Source organism: Vombatus ursinus, unplaced genomic scaffold, assembly GCF_900497805.2.
Source record: "Vombatus ursinus unplaced genomic scaffold, bare-nosed wombat genome assembly UNPS02015255.1, whole genome shotgun sequence".
Lineage (NCBI taxonomy): Eukaryota > Metazoa > Chordata > Mammalia > Diprotodontia > Vombatidae > Vombatus > Vombatus ursinus.
In genome coordinates, this window is record NW_020955033.1 from 29,937,480 (window position 1) to 29,956,674 (window position 19,195).

At 39.7% G+C, this 19,195-nt stretch overlaps 1 protein-coding gene across 1 annotated transcript in view; it reads right to left on the reverse strand.

Annotated features, from left to right (window-relative positions):
* The window catches only part of LOC114031773 (myomesin-1-like), a 158,884-nt gene that overhangs the window by 137,423 nt on the left and 2,266 nt on the right, over positions 1–19,195 (reverse strand). The window contains exon 2 of the mRNA XM_027846886.1: positions 11,622–11,990. Within this exon, the coding sequence (XP_027702687.1) occupies positions 11,622–11,920 (299 nt within the window). The 5' untranslated portion in view covers positions 11,921–11,990. The remainder of the gene's footprint in view (positions 1–11,621; positions 11,991–19,195) is intronic.

Here is a 19,195-nt window from a genome sequence, read left to right on the forward strand (position 1 = left end):
CTTCCTTCCTTCCTTCCTTCCTTCCTTCCTTCCTTCCTTCCTTCCTTTCTTTCTTTCTTCCTTCCTTCCTTCCTTTTTCTTTCTTTCCTTTCTTTCCCTTCCCTCTGTCCACATTAGGGTGTCACACCCTTACCTGGGGATGCTCTGCCCAAAGAAAATGTAAATTTTAATCTCTGAAACCTTTTGTTTTGTTTTGTTTTGTTTTTTTCTTAAAGACCTGCCTTACCCCCAAACTGCTCTCATTGATTGGCCAACAATAGGTCCCAGTGAACTGGGACTATTAAGCCTTACTTAATCATTGTTTGGGCCAGAATTGACTCAGAACAAACAATAGCAATTGTTTCTGTTCTGGCCAGAAACCCTGATGGTCTTCCCCTCCCAGATCTATTTTTTTTTTTAAACTAGGTAAAGAGGATATTCTCTGCCTCATTTCTCAGTAAGCCTTAATCAATGAATAGGCATTGCCTCAGTCAACTTGAGACCTATTAAGGACCTTTGCAAGGTCTTTCACTGCATCCCGGGCCAACTCCAGTCCTCCCGATCTATATCTGGCCACTGGACCCAGATGGCTCTGGAGGAGAAAGAGAGGCTGGTGACTTTGCACAGCCCTCCCTCACTTAAATCATAGAAAGTCATAGCATCACCTGCCTGATGCCATGATCCTTTTCGAGAATAAAGGACAAACAACAACCTCATACTTCTAGCATAACAGCATATGTTTAACACACTGCCTGGAATATAGTAAGTGCTTTATCTAGCCACTCAGAAATCTATTGCTATCTGTTTTTCAGCATAGTACTTTAAGGTTTGCAAAGCCATGTAAAATTATTATCACATTTTATCCTCACAACCACCCTTGAAGATATTATATCCATTTTACAGATGACAAAACTGAGGCAGATAGAAATGAAGTGATTTGTGGAGGGTCACATTTATTTGAACTGGATTTTAACTCATTTTCCTGACTCTGAGTCTGACACTTTATCCTAGCTGCCTATGGTACCATCTAACATGGTACCATCTCAAAATGTTCTCTAGAAAATGTAAGTGATAAATCATGATCATGTTCTCAAAATTTTATTCAAGCATTTGAATCCTAAAAAAAGAAAAATTTTAAAGATTTATTTTAATAGGGAAAGTTTATTATCAGGAAACTCAAAATTTTTATGCTTTCAGAACATTCAAACTAGTTCTCCAAAGAATAAACAAATAAATAAACAACAACAACAACAACAAATACAGAATACACGTTTCCAAAGAAGCACATGAAAGACCTTGGGGTCAAGGATTTAAGATCTGAAGTTAAAGAACAATCAATAAGAGAAAAAACTCCAACCCAGTAGCCCTGGAGAAGCTGCCATTTTGACAACACTGACAGTTTTATTATGATATGGTACTGATTATTTTAAAGAAAGCAAATTATTGACTATATAATATCACGTTCAATAAAATGTGAAATCTAATGACTACTAATGTTTAAGGTTAAGTTTTTTAGAATAATTAAAAATGCTATGTAAATTTCAAATTCCTTTAAATTTTGATTCTTCCTAGAGCCATCTGAGATCTTTGAAATAATTTGGGCTTTTAGTATGAGACACTTTAAAATGAAAACAACACACACACAAACAGAAAACTCCAACAAAAAACTTTTCATTTAACAATAAGTTTTCCTCCCAGTGGATTCTAACCTTTATGAAATGCTTCATTCAAGTTTTATATAGGATGTTTAATTTTTTAAAAAGCTATATGCAGTGTTATTTCTGCCCCATTTAAGTTTTTTTTTTTCAATCTTTATCCTTTCTGAGTTTTAGTTGTCAGAGACAATATGACTCTAGGGACTAAATATAGGATGGGGGATTAGGGATTGTAGGAGTATCTAGACTGTGTGTGTGTGTGTGTGTGTGTATGTGTATACATATATATATATAATGTGAATATATATATATTACATGTATTTTTTTTTCTGCACTATCATACTGCTTATGGTTCTGTTTCCTACATTGTAAATTCCACAGTTGGTGTGCACATGTTTGTTTTAAACAATAATGATCATGTTACATTATCCCTGCCTGGGACATGCTATGCCAATAGCAGTCAAATGGAAAATACAGAAAAGCTATGGCTAATACCCCATGGAGTCTCTCTTGATCCTTCCAGGGAGAAGGGAGTTTGTCCTTCTCTGAACTTTTATGACACTGCTTGTATCTCTGTTAGGCACATAACTACAAGACAAAATTGAATGCTACTTAAACTGAACTTTTTGAATATAGACCATTATCTTTTTAAATCTCCTTCAGTACTCAGTACAGTGCTTTTCATGTAGTAGATGCTTAATAAGTATTAATTAAAACATATTTGTTGAAATTGCCTAAGAATCCTATATAGTTATAATAGCCAAACAATTTGGAGTATAGTAGTAGTAACAATAGCTAGCATTTACATAATGCTTTAAGATTTGCAAAGTACTTTACACACATTATTTCCATTTGATCCTCACAACAAACATGTGAGTTAATGCTCCTATTATCCTATTTTGCAGATTAGAAAGTAGTAGAAAGCCTCCCAGGCTGTGGGTAGAGTTAAGGATCTTCTCCTTGCTAGCTCCTTGACCTTAGGAAGGTCACTTAACCTCAGAGATCTTCATTTATCTCATCAAGGTCCTGGGGGTTGGCATGAGCAAAGAGCACCTCTAATTAGAATCTCCCCAAATGGAAGGCAGTGAGGGACTTACTTTTGGGAAAGACACGATAATGCGTAATACAATTGCCTCGGAGTGGCATTGGAATACGCGGAGTGATTCTGTAACTGGTGCTACTTTGCTAACCACAGAGTTAGGGAAAGACTTTTTGAATATGCTAGGACAAGGGGAGCCTTCATATAGGCAGTAGCCAATTTCTCTTTGGCTGCACTCTCTCTTTGGCTCTTCTGTCTTGATAGATCTCTGATGTGGTTTGATTCCTTCACTGATAATAAGAAACAGTGCTGTAAAGGTAGAGGCCTAGGGCCTGGCTATCAAGGCCAACAGACGGCCGTGTGAAAACAGGCATTGGATGTTTTGCTTCTAAATTTGACCTTTTCTGTTTTAGGTAAGGGAGATTAATCTGGAGGCTCCGACTTGTGGGTTTGGAAAGGTTAAGAGGGTGAGCTTCCAGGAGTCTGGGAATCTGAGTCCATGCTGAGTTTTATAGCCAGCCCAGCCTTGATGTTCTGAGGAGTAAGGAGTGACCTTCAGGGCCCAGCCTAGCAGAGGCTGAAAGAAGAACTCATCCAGAAGATGAGGGCTACATCTGGAAGTGAATACCTATACTATGCAGGATGTGTGCTAAGAGACCAAGGTCAGATAAGGGGAGAGCATGCCCTTAAGATATGAGGGGGAAATGGTTATATTTTTGTTATTATTTTATCTTAGAAGTAAATATCCTGCTGTAAAAGTTTGTTGACATTAAGTAGATAAAAGGAATTGGGGGTGCTAGTCACTGGCACCTAACGGTGGGAGGAATACAACTTGTTTGGGGCTTGAACTAATGGCATTAGACAAGAGATACCACCAAACCTTTCTGAGTACTACTACAACCATGAGGGGCATATATAGTGGGCCTGATCCTGTAATAGCATGCCAGAGTACAATCACCATGTGTGGGGCCTCATCCAAGACAAAACTAGGCCCTTCACATTTTGGGGGGCTTTCAAGTTTAGATACCCTACTTGGTCAAATCATAGGAGAAACTGGGGGGAAATGTTTCTCTCTTTGTTTTAAGCTGTAATTCTGTAATTGTTTTTTTCCAGTGTATGTTTCCATTTGAAAGTTGCTTTTGCAGACTCTGGGCAGCTAGGTGGTACAGTGGATAGACCTGAATTCAAATCCAGCCTCAGACACTTACTAGTTGTGTGACCCTGAGCAGGTCACTTAACCCTGTTTGTCTCAGTTTCCTCATCTGTAAAATGAGCTGGAGAAGGAAATGGCAAACCACTCTAGTATCTTTACCAAGAAAACCCCAAAAATGGGGTCATGAAGAATCAGACAGGACTGAACAATAACAATAAATTTGCAGACTTTTGCATTTGTTGCTTCATTGAATGTCTAAGTATTCATATTTACTTTATTACTGAATCCTGAATAAGTATTGGTATAAAAACGAATATGAGAAGTATGTAATTTCCATTCTTAAAATGCTGGTGCCCAGATGAGAAATGCTCATACTTTCTTTTTGAGGTTTAAACAGAGCTAGACAGCTCGCCTTATTACAAGATCCTTATGCACTACAATTCCATAGGGTACAGTTGGCCTAGGAGCCCCAAGTAAGCAACTCTTAGTGCTAAGTTACTGTGCTTGGCAACTTCACCATTCTTCTGGGCTTATTTGACCTCATTTGATCCTATCTATTGTTTCTGAGCCTCAGTTTCCTCATTTAAAATTTGGGAAAAATAATAGCTTCAGTCTCACAATACGGTTGTGAGGATCATACATAACGTATGGAAACTCCTTTAATGCAAACTTTAGAACATTATTTGTCAGCTTTTATATGAAGATAAAATCCTGTAATACATAGACTATGGTTTGCCATAGTCTGTGGTCACTGTGGTAGTTTTGCCAGTGGCCACTGCATTTTCAGCATCTGGGTTGGCTTTTCCTTCCCTTGTTTCATCCAGAAAGAGTGTAATAGAAAAGGTCAAAGCACCTGTAGAGAGTGCTTCAGATCTTAAAGAGGCCCTGGGCCTCTGTGGGGAAGCTCAGTTATCCTGTGCTGCTGCCTGGCCAGCAGGAAGGTGCAGACACCACAAGGCCTCTAGCCCTACAAAAATGGACCTGACATTTTAACTGAGAGGCACTGGAAAACACCAGCCCTGCTTCTCCTGGACCTTCAGCTGATTCAATTCATATCACATAAAAGGAAATGCATTCCTTTTCTTGCACATGGTTCACTTACCTAAGCAAGGCTGCCATCGCCCTCTGGCCTCCTCATACTCTCTCAACCTAAATCAAGTATGAATTTAATATACAAGAGGCAGCTAAGAAATAAGGATACTTTTCATGTACAAGGAAACCCAAAATGAAAAGAATAATTGCCAACTAATTTTACAGAATGAAAAGAATCCACTGAGTCCTACCTTTCTCTTCCAACAAACAAATCCAGAGACATATCAGGTAGAGTAGTGGGGGGAGGGGTGAAAAAAGGGGTTGGGACCATTCTTATATTGTTTGTCCTGTATAAAGGATTTAGTTCTTTGTGATCCTTCATGCACTTTAATGGCTTTTAAGGAGGGAGTGTTAACTTTCTGTCCTCATTAGATTTTCCTCTAGCCTCTCACTCTCCTAACAGGGTCACCATTCATCATTTTGGTAGGTTTGATGATCTCACGTACTTTAAGGAAAATCCTGGTATCTTATGTTAATTCTTCATTACACAGTGACCAAGTTGTAGTTTGGGTTTATTTGTTTTTTGTACTAACATGGATTTTCTTGAAGTAGAAGTTAAAAAATACTAATCCCCCTCAGCCAGCAACCCTTGCAAAGGAGGCAAGAAAGCATGACCTTGACTTCTTAGTCATTTTCAGACAAATCCAATTTCCCATAAAATCCTAGTTTAATTTGGTTTTCACTAATAATATTTAACCACTTATGGCTTTGAATCAGTGTACATAGATTTCAGTATTTATACAATGTCAGCACTAATTATCATGCAAAGAGTTATAATAAAGCAAAGGGCTTCACAGAATCTACCTACAGTCTGCTGGAAAGGAGATTAATCTACTAGATTTATGATCCTCTAAAGTACATCTCCAAAGTCAATGGTTCTGGAACCTATCAGATTGACTAAGAGGACAAGAAAGGAAAATGACAAATGCTGGAGGACTTGTGGGAAAATAGGTACACTAATGCACTGCTGGCAGAACTGTGAATTGTTCTAACCATTTTGGAAAGTAATTTGGGACTATGCTCTAAACTCTGCATACCTTTTGACCCAGAGATACTTAAACAAGGTCTATACTCCAAAAAGGTCAAAGAGAAAGGAAAAGGACCCATACCTATGAAAATATTTATAGCAACTCTTTTTGTGGTAGCTAAGAATTTTGGGTGCTAAAAGAATGCTTATTAACTGGAGAATGGCTAAACAAGTTGTAGTATATGAATGTGATGGAATACTATTGTGCTGTAAAAAATGATTAAGGGGATGGATTCAGAAAAACCTGGGAAGACTTAAATGAACTAATGCAGAGTGAAGTGAGCAAAGCCGGGAGAATAATTGATACAATAACAACATTATAAAGACAATCAACTCTGAAAGACTCTAACTTTGATAAGCACAATGAACAAGGACTCATGAAGAAACGTGCTATCCACCCCCAGATAAAGCTTATAGATTCAGAGTGCAAATGGAAGCTTATTTTCTTCTCTTTTTCTTTCTTTTTTTTTTTGACAGGCTAAAGTGGAATTTTTTTCATTATTACATATTTGGGATGGATTTTATTTTTCTTTCTCAATGAGTGGAGGAGGGAAATGAAGGAGAAAGAGAATCTGGAAGTGGAAAAAAATAAATTAAAAAAAAGAAGTTAGTTTGTTCAGAAACAAATGAGCCTCCCCCTCTTAGCTTGATTGAGAGACATTAAGGATGGAGATCTATCTCCCTGAGAGTGCAAAAGAACACTGTAGAGATTCTGAGAGAACTGAACGAAGCCAGGGGAATCGGGCTTTGCCTAGGACTCCAACATCTGTGCTTCCTTCGAAGGAAGGCATGCTTCTTCCAACAGGAATTGTGGCATCTCATGATCCTCTGCACCAAGGCTAGATTTGGATTTAGGCACACCAGGAGAGGATGTGGTCCAACTCTCGCTTCAGCAGGGGGTTGGAGTGGGCAGGATACAGGAGAACTTACTATCTTTCCCCCCAAACTCCTCCTTATTCATAACTTTTTGATCACTGCCAAGGGCATCACTATCCTCCCAGGCAGCCAGGCTCACAAGTGTGGTGTCATCTTTGACTCCTCCCTCTCACATACCATCCCCCATTTCCAATCCATTGTCAAGTCTGGTTGTTTCTACCTTCGCAGCATCTCTCGCAGCCATCTTCTTCTCTCCATTCATATAGCGACCATCCCAGTAAGGCTCTCACCACCTCACGCCTAGACTATTTAGAATAATCTTCTAACTGGTCTCCCTGCCTTAAGACTTGTTTCTACCTTCACAACATTTATAACCATCTTTCCTTTGTGAGTACCTCCAGCCCGGTACAGGGCCTCATCACCTCATACTTCGAGTATTATAATAACCTTGCCTCTAGTGTCTCCCATCCATCATCCATCCACTCAGCTGCTAAAGTGGTCTTCCTATACAGCAAGTCTGACGATGCCACTCCCCCACTCAATAAACTCCAAGGGCTCCCTATTACTTTGGAGATCAAATCTAAAATTCTGTTTGTCCTTTAAAGTCTTTACAATCCAGTCCCTTCCTACCTTCACTTTACAAAGTTACACTAGGCGGCTTGCTATTCTTCACACATACCCCTCCAACTCACAGCACCATACATTTGCATTGACTGTCCCCCATGGCTGAAATGCTTTCCTCCCCACCTCTGCCTCTTGGCTTCCCTAGATTCCCTCCAGACTCTCCTTCAGGAGTCTTTTCCTAGTTATCCCCCCACCTCCAAGCCCCTCTCCTCACAAATTACTTTCCATTCACAGTATATATGTGTGTACTCTGTTATTTGCATGTTGTCCACCAATTAGAATGTGAACACCTCGAGAGCAAAGAATGTGTTTTTGCCTTTCTTTGTTTTGCCAGAGCTAATCACATTTCCTGGCATATATCAAGTACTTAGTTAACGCTGATTAGTTGACGGACTGACTGAAAAGACTTATCCCCAGAGTCCTGTCCCAGTGGAGGTCCCCCTGCACTCCTCCCTCTAAATCCTAGGGGGAGGAGAGGGGTGACCTTCTCCTAAAGCTGGACTACCCTCCATGTCACTCCCATCTCAACCTTAGCCCCTATTCAATTATTTTTGCCTGATGAGAAAAAATTCCTAGTTATAACTCTGGAATCTGGTTTTCCTAACTTAGAGGAACAAAGGTGAAAAGATTGAACCACATGACCTTTAAGATCTCTTCCAGCTCAAACAGTCTATAATTCTAGGAAACAGATAGTGGGAAATACATTCCAAGGTGACTATCTGGGATGAATACAGGAAATGCCAGCAAGGCACCTGACTCCTTTGGGGAGAGAAGGTGAGGAAGGGCTCAGCCCTGACATTAATTAGCTTAAGGTCCTTTCAGGCCAAATTCTAGCCATGCCCAATATTAGAATTTGGACGTGGAGGCTTCCTGATCAGTTGTTGTTCTGTGCCCAGAAACTTCAGTAAACCTACATAACTGATGGTATGAATACAGGTTGGGAACTGGGTATTGCTTTTCACAAAAGTCATTTCAAACGAGTCAGATATATGTTTTTACTATCATTCTACTAAGGCTGCTTAAAAAAACAACAACAAAAAAAAGATAAATAGGAATGGAAAGAGTTGTGAGGGTTATCTTCGAAATATAATTCTCATTTCCCATGAGGTTCCTTATCTGGGTTTTGGAAATGGCTAAGAATTCCAGAAGCTGCGTACTTACAAAAAGCTTTTAAAATATATATATATATATATATATAAACATGCCGAAGGCACATTATTCATGTCTAAGATAATAGCTAAACTGACAGATAAATATTATCTACTAGGTTTTCTCATAGAATTTACATTTTTACATGATATTAGGAACCAAATTAAGAAGACATGAAATTTCATGAATGTTTAATACATAATATTCTTTGGGAATTTCTTCAATGGCCAAGAAAGCAAATAAGTCTTCTGAGTTACAGCTCTAATCTGACTTTCACATTAATGATTAATGGTTACGTGTTATGGAAAACACCTATCTTCTTCAGGCTCCTTGAGCACAGGCAGTACAGGAAAATGGATATCTATGGTGCCTTCCTCCTTTAGCACTCAACAGCTGTTTTCCTTATCAAGGGGAGCCTTCTGGGTTTGGGCTTTTTTTGACCACAGATACAGGGCATTTTTTAGGCAAAAAAAACATGTCACTAATTCTTCCCCAATTATTTTTTCAAAGTGGTGAGTATTGTCAGCCAAGCCACTTGAAGCCACTGCCTACATTGCTACCCTGAAGATGGCTCTAAATTTGCGGCCAACACTTATGAATATGAATATCCCAAGGCAGAATCTGACCCTGTGAAAAGAAGCCTGTAAAATGATCCTGTTCCATTTAACACTGGGATTCCAGAACTACCGCCTCATAAATTCCAGGTCTACACTAACAGATCCTGGCTGAACATAGCAGCAGCTGCCAAGAGTTCAGTGACTGAGCTAAGAAAATGGCAGCCCTGCATCCTGGGCCATATTCCAAAAGCAAAGAGATTTCTGCCCTCAAGCATTCCAGCAAGCACCTTCATCAAACCAATTTTTTTCTTTCCAGAACATGTTTTAACTTCCCAGATACATACGGAGCTATGTGTTACAGGGCCAGATTTTGATGGAGTTAAGTTTTGTGAGAATTAAAATGACAGGACAAGGGGGCTTGGTGGGGCTACCCCTCCCCTATTTCAGTAACACATGTAGACTATGCAAAAAAAGGGACTTTTTATTTTAGTTATTCACCTTAATTCTGAAATTTTACTTTATAATGTATATGTATTATTTCTGTTAAATGTAGATTTTCAGCACAGTCTATCTCTATTTATGGGCAAAACTAAAACTAAACCATGAAACCATAAGGCCACATTCCTCAGTCTGGTATTTGGACCCCAGCCTATCCCATTAGCCTCATCTCAGAGCAACCTCTTCAGCTCCCTATGCTGTAGTCAATCAGGCCTGTTCATCATTCTCTGAATTCCCCCTGTGCTCTCCTGCCCTCGTGCCTTGGCTCAGGCTGTCTGTTCCCTATGAATTCCTCATCCCTGCAGGCTCTCCCTTGCCCACCCAATTCCTACTCATCCTTCAAGTCCTCATTCCAAGGCTGAGACTCACTCCCCATCCCATGAGGCCTTCTCTGATCTGGCTGTCAGAAAGAATCTCCATTTTCTGAATTCTCTGGTGCTTGGTTGGCACTTTGCTTAATTGCGCTTTCACATTCACCTGGTTAGTAGAGTTATTTGTAGAACATGATGAACTCCTTGGGGACGAGGACCATCTTCTTTTTGTCTTTGTATGCTCAGCACCTAGCACAGCGCCTTGCTGGGAAATCACAGTTAACATTTACGTAGTATTTTAAGGTTTGCAAAGCCCTTTACATACATCGTACCATTTGATCTAATCCTCAAAACAATTGAGAGGGGTAGGCACAATTATTATCCCCATTTCACAGATGGGGAAACTGAAGTTGAGAGTTTAAAAGTTAAATGACTTTCCCCTGGTCACATAGCTGATAGAGTACCTGAGGGAAGATTTGAACACAGGTCTTCCTAACTACAAGGCCAGGTCTCTAGCCACCAAACCACCTAACAGCCAACTTAAACAACAACAACACACTTATTGAATTGTTTGATATGCTAAAAAGAGTACTGGATTTGTAGTCATTCTACTTGGGATAGAATCCTGGCTATGCCACTTACTACCTATGTGGCCTTGGGTAATTTACTTCATCCTCTGAATTATCAATTTGTTCATCTATAAACTGAGAGAGTTAAACTAGAAGACCTTTAAGGTCCCTTCTAGATAGAAATCTTTCTATTTGTTCTACTATCTATTGATTTTGTGTTACTGTATTTTCCCCTATCCTAAACGTCTTGAATATCTAACTTATCTTTGTATATCCTTTATGCTTTTCAAAATTCTGTTAACATAGAAGGTTGGAGCTAATTTCTAAGGTCTTCACAATTGGACCCTGATGTACCCATTAAGCCTCATCTCTCAGCACCCTCTTCATGCCTTTGTGCTCTAGTCAATCTGGACTAGTCATCATTTCCTGAATTCACTCTATGATTATGCTCTCTTAGAGCTTTTGTTGAGTGACTGAATATTTAAAAAAAAAAAGGAAACACAAGTTTTTAAATCTAAAGGAAATGAGATATGATACCTGTTACTCAAATAAAGCCAGAGGAATCACCAGATTGACTCTCCACTGATAAATGGAATAAAGACAGCTACACTCCCTCCTTTCTCTCACCAAGTGATTGTTCTAAGTGCTGTGCTGGACCTTGATGTAGACAGCAGCATTTCTAAAGCCAGGAAACCTATTATGAGAGTTTAAATCTTGTTTTCTTTGTCTACTACTGCTTCTCTTCTAACATCTGGCAAAGCTTCCCTGCTAAGAGAAATATCACAGTTTACAACTCAAGCAAGATCCCAGCGTGCAAACATGGAAGACGCTGCACATCATGACCGCAAAGGGAAAGAGACAGACAGGAGCAGAGGTCCAGCCACCTCCAGCATGCGACTGACTGTCCACCCCAGGAGGCTGAGCCTTTGACAGGTTGATACAGTCAGGCTTCCCAGAGAAAGGAGGAACCCCTGTCTCTATTCCATGTACCAAATAGCTACGATAACTAGGAAGGACAGAAATCATCATCTCAGAGAGTTATTTGAAATGACATATCTTTTCCCCATTCCCTAACGTTCTGTTTTTACCTACCCAAGATTGTAGCCATAATCATAGGCTGAGGATGCTTTACTACTGACTTCGGATCCTAAGGCATAGGCTGTAGATCCAAGACTGTAGGCCTGGGAGCCCTGCCGATAGGCCGAGGAGCCATAGGCTTCAGAGGCCTGGTGGTGGGCAGAGGACATGTGACTGTAGGCTGTTGAGCCATGAGTGTAGATAGCGGAGCTCTTCTTCTCCTGTTGGTACTGGCTCATGGTGGACCGAAGATCTTTGCTGCGGTACCCTCGGTCGTAGTGCTCATGGTACTTCTGGTAGAAAGGCAAAGACATAGTGGGCCCCTACTTTGTACAGTTCTTTATGGAGGTCTGGTTTAATCAGGGGTCTCAGGGGACAGATGATCTACAAAAAAAAAAAAAAAGAAAGAAAATGAAAATGAAAACCACTTTAATAGATAGATGAGAAGCTAAATCCAGGAAGCAACATTTTCATTTTGACTGGGGTATTATTCTTCCTTAGATTCTCCTCCAATAAAAGAGGAAATCACCCCATTAATATTAGATGTGGAAGATGATACTCTTCTTAGAGTACTTCACCTCCTGTTATGGGACAATTGAAGTGGTCACATCTAAGGAAACTCTCTAAATGGTCTTCTGAATGACTATCCTTTTGTCACCTGGAGACAGAGACAAAACCAAAACAAGGTAGTCATTTAGGGAGTTAAATTTCATCAGGGAGAGGGGCAGTGGGCAGGTAGCTGGCGCAGTGGATAGAGCACCAGCCCTGGAGACAGGAGGACCTGAGTTCAAATCTGGCCTCAGACACATAGTACTTCCTAGCTGTGTGACTCTGGGCAAGTCACTTATCCCCAATTGTCTCTCTTAAAAAAATATATTTATACAATACAAGGATCTAAGATATCTCCAAAGGCATTATGATGGAAAATGCTATCCACATCCAAAGAAAGAACTATGGAATTTGAATGCAGATTGAAGCGCATTATTTGCTATTTTTTTTCCTTCTGTTGTGTTTTGTTTCCTCTTTCTGGTGGTTCCTTCTATTGGTTCTAATTCTTACTTATAACATCACTAATGTGAAAATATGTTTAATAGGAATGTATATGTATAGCCTGTATCAGATTGCATCGCTGTCTTGGCAAGGGAGGTAGGGAGGGAGAGGGAGAAAAATTTAAAACTCAAAAGCTTATGGAAGTGATTGTTGATAATTCAAAATAAATTAATTAAAATTTGAAAAAAAAAGAAGAGAGGCAGCTAGCTGACTCAGTGAATAGAGCACTGGCTCTGGAGTCAGGAGGACCTCAATTCAAATCTAGCCTTGGACACTTGATGCTTACTACCTGTGTGACCCTGGACAAGTCATTTAACCCCTATTGCTTCATAAAAACCCAATAAATTTCATCAAGAAAAGGTCACCTAACTTTACCTCATTAAAAAACAGCTCCTCAAAACTTGATAAATCTCATGCAATAATTCTCAACTAGATGGTACATTAGATAGAGCTTGGAGTTGGGAAGATCTCAGTTCTAATCCCCCCTCAGATACTAGTTGTGTGAATCTGAACAAGTGACTTAACCTCTCTCAGCCTCAGTTTCCTCATCTGGAAAACATTGCTAATGATAGCACCTACTCTACCTTCTAGGGTTGGTGTGAGGATCAAATGAGATGACATATGTTAAAGAGTTTTGCAAACCTTAAAATCCTATATAACTGCTGACTATTGTTATCCATTGTAGCTAAAAGGTTGCACTTTTTATACCCAATTCAAAATACTGAGATTAAGGTTATAGGAACAAATATCACTATGCAACATTCAGTGATGATCGTAATCTCCAGTATATTCCAGTATATGCCCAGAAGCAAAGAAGCTAACTGGCACTCCTTGGGATCACAGGTTCTTAGATATAGAATTAGAAAGGACCCTAAAATCCTTTCCAGAGCTTGGACCTTAATATCCTTTCCAGAGGTTAGCACAGTGCCCAGCACTATGTAAGTGCTTGATAAATATTTATTGACTATTAGGTAATGCCGTGACTCTGGGCCTGGAGTCAAAAAGACTCATCTGTCTGAGTTAAAAAATCCAGCCTCAGACCTTTACTAGTTGTATGACCCTGGCTAAGTCACTTAATCCTGTTTGCCTCAGTTTCCTCATCTGGAAAATGAGCTAGAGAAGGAAATGGCAAACTACTCCATTATCTTTGCCAAGAAAACTGAAAATGGGGCCATGAAGAGTTGGACACAACTCAAACGACTCAACAACAACCTTACTTCTCTATTGGAAAACTACATCAAGACTGTAAAATAAGACTTGGTCAGTGGAAGTTAAAAGGAAAAATAAGATGACCAAGCAAAACTTACCAATTGGGTGTAAATCAGAATATTTCAGAGCACTGTTGAGCACTAATGAGAATGCCAGTCAGTCAAAAGACATTTATTATGTGCCTAAAATGTTCCAGGCAAACATGCTAAGCTCTGAAGATACAAATAAGAAAAAGACAGTGCCTTCCCTCAAGGAGCTTACAATATAATGGGGGAAAACAACATACAAAAAGAAGCTGAAAAGTGAGGGAGAGGGAGGAGATGGGGTAAGGGGATACGAGAAAGTTCAAAGAAGGGCAGCAGGGTGGGAAATGAAGAGAATGTACTTGGGTTTGATTTAGATGGTCAGGAGACCTGGATTCTAGTTAGAGCTCTGCCAGAAATTAGATGCATGACTTAGAGAAAGTTAGAGTTGGAAGGAACCTCCAAAGGCATTTAGTCCAGCTGGTTCATGAATATCCCTTCCACATCATTCCCTGACAAACCATCATCCAGCTTCCACTCCAAGACTTCCAGGGTTGTCAAAATATCTCCTGACGCTGCCTGCTTCACTTTTGAGCCATCATCTCCTGTCCCTTCCCACCTCCAATTCCTTTTAGCAAGGAACAGAAATAGATCACAGGTTGGAAACTAGAAGGGATCTTAGTGATTATTTAGTTTAACACCCCATTTTACAAATGAAGAAACTAAGACCTAGATATAGGTAGTGCAGGGGATAGAGTGTCAGGCCTGCAGTCAGGAAGACTCCTCTTCCTGAGTTCAAATATGGCCTAGCACTATGTAGGTACTTGATAAATGTTTATTGACTATTAGGTAGTGCATCGACTCTGGGCCTGGAGTCAGGAAAATTCATTTGCCTGAGTTAAAAAATCTGGCCTCAGAGACTTACTAGCTGTGTGACCCTGTGCGAGTCACTTAACCCAGTTCGCCTCAGTTTCCTCATCTGTAAAATGAGCTGGAGAGGGAAGAGGCAAACCACGTCAACATCTTCACCAAGAAAACCCCAAATGGAGTCACACAACTGAAATGACTGAACAACAACATAGAAGGTTTAATAAAATTTTTAACTGCTGCAATGCTTTCCATGATGTCCTTCTTTGGAGCAAGGCACAGAGCTGTTCCCCTTGGCATTGGTCAAGCTAGTTTAAGATTATATTTCTTAAGATGATTTAATTGGTTTTTTTCTACTTAGTTGCACTATTTTGTCTTCTATCCTAATCGCTGGGAAATTTTCTCCTTGTTTTCAAAATTGTGAAAATTTTCAGTTCAGTCCAAGTAAAGTAATTTTTCATAGAACCATGTTCTTACAAATGGCAGATTTCATCTCCTAAACAGAGATAAGAGCTCGGATCCTTTCACTGTCACTGTCTACCTATGTAGTCTTCAAAAAGTCAGTTAACCTCTCTTGATCTCAGTTTCCTCATTTGTAAAATGTTAGACAAGACAATCTCTAAGAACCTATTGAATTCTGAATCCTATGATCCTATTCACCTTATATTGAATGTATTTTAGCTTATGTATCAATATTCTTCCTTAAATGTAGTGCCCAGACCTTAATACAATGAATGCTCCGTGAAAATTGGTAAGTGATTTATAAACCTTAAATTCTATATAGATGTGTTATTAATACTTGTATTATGGATTTGTCATTGTTCAGTTGTTTCAGTCATGTCTGACTCTTTGTGATCCCATTTGGGGTTTTTTTGGCAAAGGTACTAAAGTGGTTTGCCATTTCCATCTCTAGCTTATTTTGCAGATGAGGAAACTGAGGCAAACAAGGTTAAGTGACTTGCCCAGGGTCACAAAACTAGTCAATGTCTGAAGACAGATTTGACTCAGGAAAATGAGTGTTACTAACTCGAGGCCTGGCACTCTATCTACTGTGCTACGTAGCTGACATATAGTTAAAAAAAAAACCAAACTGTAGTACTCTATAACAGGGAAAAGCTTTGCAAATACTACATCCTAGTAGATAGAAGCAGAGAGCAGCACATTAACTGCCTTGAAGAGTCTCTATAGCTCAAGCCTTGCAGATGATATCAAAGAACAACTCAGCAATCATGATACCAATAGAGATAACTAGATGAGCCAATACACTAGAAAATGGAGGTAATGTGACATCTGGTGGAAATGATGCCACACCCAACAGGTAGCAATTTGTGGACATCACCAGATGACATGGATGGCTCTTCAGAATCAGGCATGTGAATTGCCCTTGCTGTGTGTGCACCCTGGTCACAAGTGTCCATAAATTTGTGCTCTCCACACGTATGATCTGGCCACAGAGTCTCCTTTCATGCGTGGTACCTGTCTGCTAGTCTACCCTTCTGGAAGCCTATGGGAGAACGTATATGACACATGCTTGAGGGGGACCTTTTATTTTCACATTATTTGTTATTATGTTTGAGAATCATCAGTAAAGCATTCAATTAGCACTTTTAAATCTGTAAAACACTTAAATATGTTATCTTATTTGAGTTTTATATCAACGAGTGAAGTAAATTTCATTATATTCATTTTACAGATGAAGAAACACTCAGAAAGGTGACTTGTTCATAGTCACACAAACTCTGACAGTTGTTGAGTAGTATATCAAGCAAAGGCTTCCTGACACCAGACCAAATATTTGGGACCCTGTGCCACGCTGCCTACGTAAATAAGGACACATGTTTGAAGAATATTCATATCAAGGTGTCAGGAAGAGGATGAGTCAACAAATGAGAAAGAGGGCGTATGATAAACAGGTAGGAGATTCTAAAGAACCAAGGGAGGAGCCTACCCTAGCCGAGTCAATAGTGTCAAAAGTGCCAGAGAAGTAAAGGAGGATTGGGTATGTTAAAAAAAAAAAAAGAAGACCATTTATTTCATTAGAGGCCTAATTTTAAGCAATTGAGGAAATTTAGTGGGATTGTAAAGCTGGAAGAAGCTTCAGTACTCATCTAGTTCAAGTTCCAGAGGTAATGTGATTCTGAGAGAAAGACAGACAGAGACAGATAAATAGAGACAAACAGAGACAGAAAGAGCTTGAGAGACAGAGAGAAAAGAGAGACAGAGAGAGAGAGATACACAGAGACAGAGATTGAAAGACAGAGAGAAAAGAGGCAGAGATTGAGAGACAAAGAGAGATAAACAGAGACAGGCAGAGACAGACTGAGAGACACAGAGAGAGAGAGAGGGGAGAGGAGGAGGAGGAGGTCTAAGATATGACCATGTTGATGTGTGCCTGGAGGAGATGAGTAGGTTTGCAGAGTTGGGGATGTTGAAGAACTAAAAGATCAGGATTTTACAGACTGTTGAAATGCATATTGATGTTCCTAAAGATGATGCCAATGAATGTTATGGAAAATAAGGCCATGAGCTAAATTGTAAAGGCTTTGAAAAAGCTGAATGACCCAGAATATAGTGCATGACTCCAACAAGAAAGAGGAGAGGATGATACAAGCAAACTGCATGTACTTTAAAAGAGGAAAGGTCATTAAGGAGAAAGGGGAGGTAAAGGAATAGTCTAGAAATAGAAGTGAGGAACAAGGATGCCTGTCTATACACCCCTAACCCTGTAAGTCAAGTGTCCTCCAGTGGCAAAGATCGCAAGGGATGCCGTGTCTTCAGGTTACAGTCAGGTTTCAGTTAGAGTAAGAAGGTGAAAGGAATAATAATCGCACCTAGATGGCTTAGTGGATAGAGCTCTGGCCTTAGAGTCAGGAAGATCTGAGTTCAAATTTGGCCTCAGATACTTCCCAATCTGTATGACCCTGGGTAAGTCGTTGGACCTCTGTTTGTTTCCGTTTTCTCAACTTTAAAAACAGGATAATAATGATACTATCTACCAGGGTTATTATGAGGATTAAATAAGATAATATTTGTAAAAGTGCCTGGCACATCGTAAGCACCAAATAAATGCTATTATTATTGTTATATGGTCAAGAATGAAAGGAAGTTTGCTAACAATAGAATGGAGTTTCTACTAGAGGTAGTGGAACAGGCTAGAATCTAACCCCTTAATAAAAGGTTTTGTTCTATGAAGTTTGGATTCAGTCAAAGGACTGGCTCTTGAGGACCTAGAGGGCCACATGTGATCCCAAGGCCACAGATTCCCCACCCCTAGGCTAGATGATGTCACCCATCCATGTCCACCCCACCAGAGTGGAACTAGAAAATCATAGTAACTATCAGAAAGGGGTGAGTTTTTGGGAAGAAAGAGCACGGGCACTTGGCCCTAAAGGTATGAGATTAGATGACTGAGATTAAGGAGCTGGGACATTTGTAGAATTCATCTGCCTGGAGTTTATAAGAGCCTATGTTACTACATGCTATGTGTTAAAAGCCAAAGACCAACTAACCAAAGGAGGTGTTAAGAGCTTATATCCTGTATAAGTTATTTTGATATGCATATATTTGTGACGCATTTTGGCCCTAGTCTATTTTTAGTGCTTCTTTTTACACCAAAAGATCATTTTTATTTTTCATATTTAAGGACATATGGTATAGTAATAGAGAGGAAACATGGTCTTAGGGATATAATGCTGGATTTGGAGTTAGGAAGACTTGGGTTCAGATTCTACCTCTGAGTGATTGACTGTGTGACCCTGGACAAGTCATTTAACCCGTATGAGCTTCAGTTTCCTCATCTATAAAAACTGGAAATGATAACAAAGGCACCTACCTCACAGGGTATTAGGAGTATCATATTAGGCAATGAATATGCAGCACTTTGTAAACCTTGAAGTTTCCTTTTCCATGGGAAACTGAGACTCTGAGAAATTGACTTGCTCGGCATGCCACAGCCACTGAGTGTCTGAGGCAGAATTCAAACCCAGGGCTCTATGAACCCAGGTCCAACTCTCTATTCCCTATTGTATGCTGTCCCACAAAGCAGTCGTCCTTTGAAGCATAGACGTATCTAACCTACATTATTCTATTACAATGGGCAGCTAGCTGATGCAGTTGGGCCTGGAGTCAGGAAGACTCATCTTCATGAGTTCAAATCTGACCTTAGACACTAACTAGCTGAGTGACCCTGGACAAGTCACTCAACCCTGTTTGCCTCAGTTTCTTCATCTGTAAAATGAAGGAGAAAGAAATAGCAAACAACTCCAGTATCTCTGCCAATTAAACCCCAAATGGGGTCACAGAGTCAGATGTGACTGAAACGACTGAACAACAACAAATTCTATTAGAACTAAATTCAACGTATGATTTTTTTGAAAAAGTTGTTTTCATGGTCTGAAACCAAACCAAAAAATCATCATCTTTATTTTCTAAATCTACTAA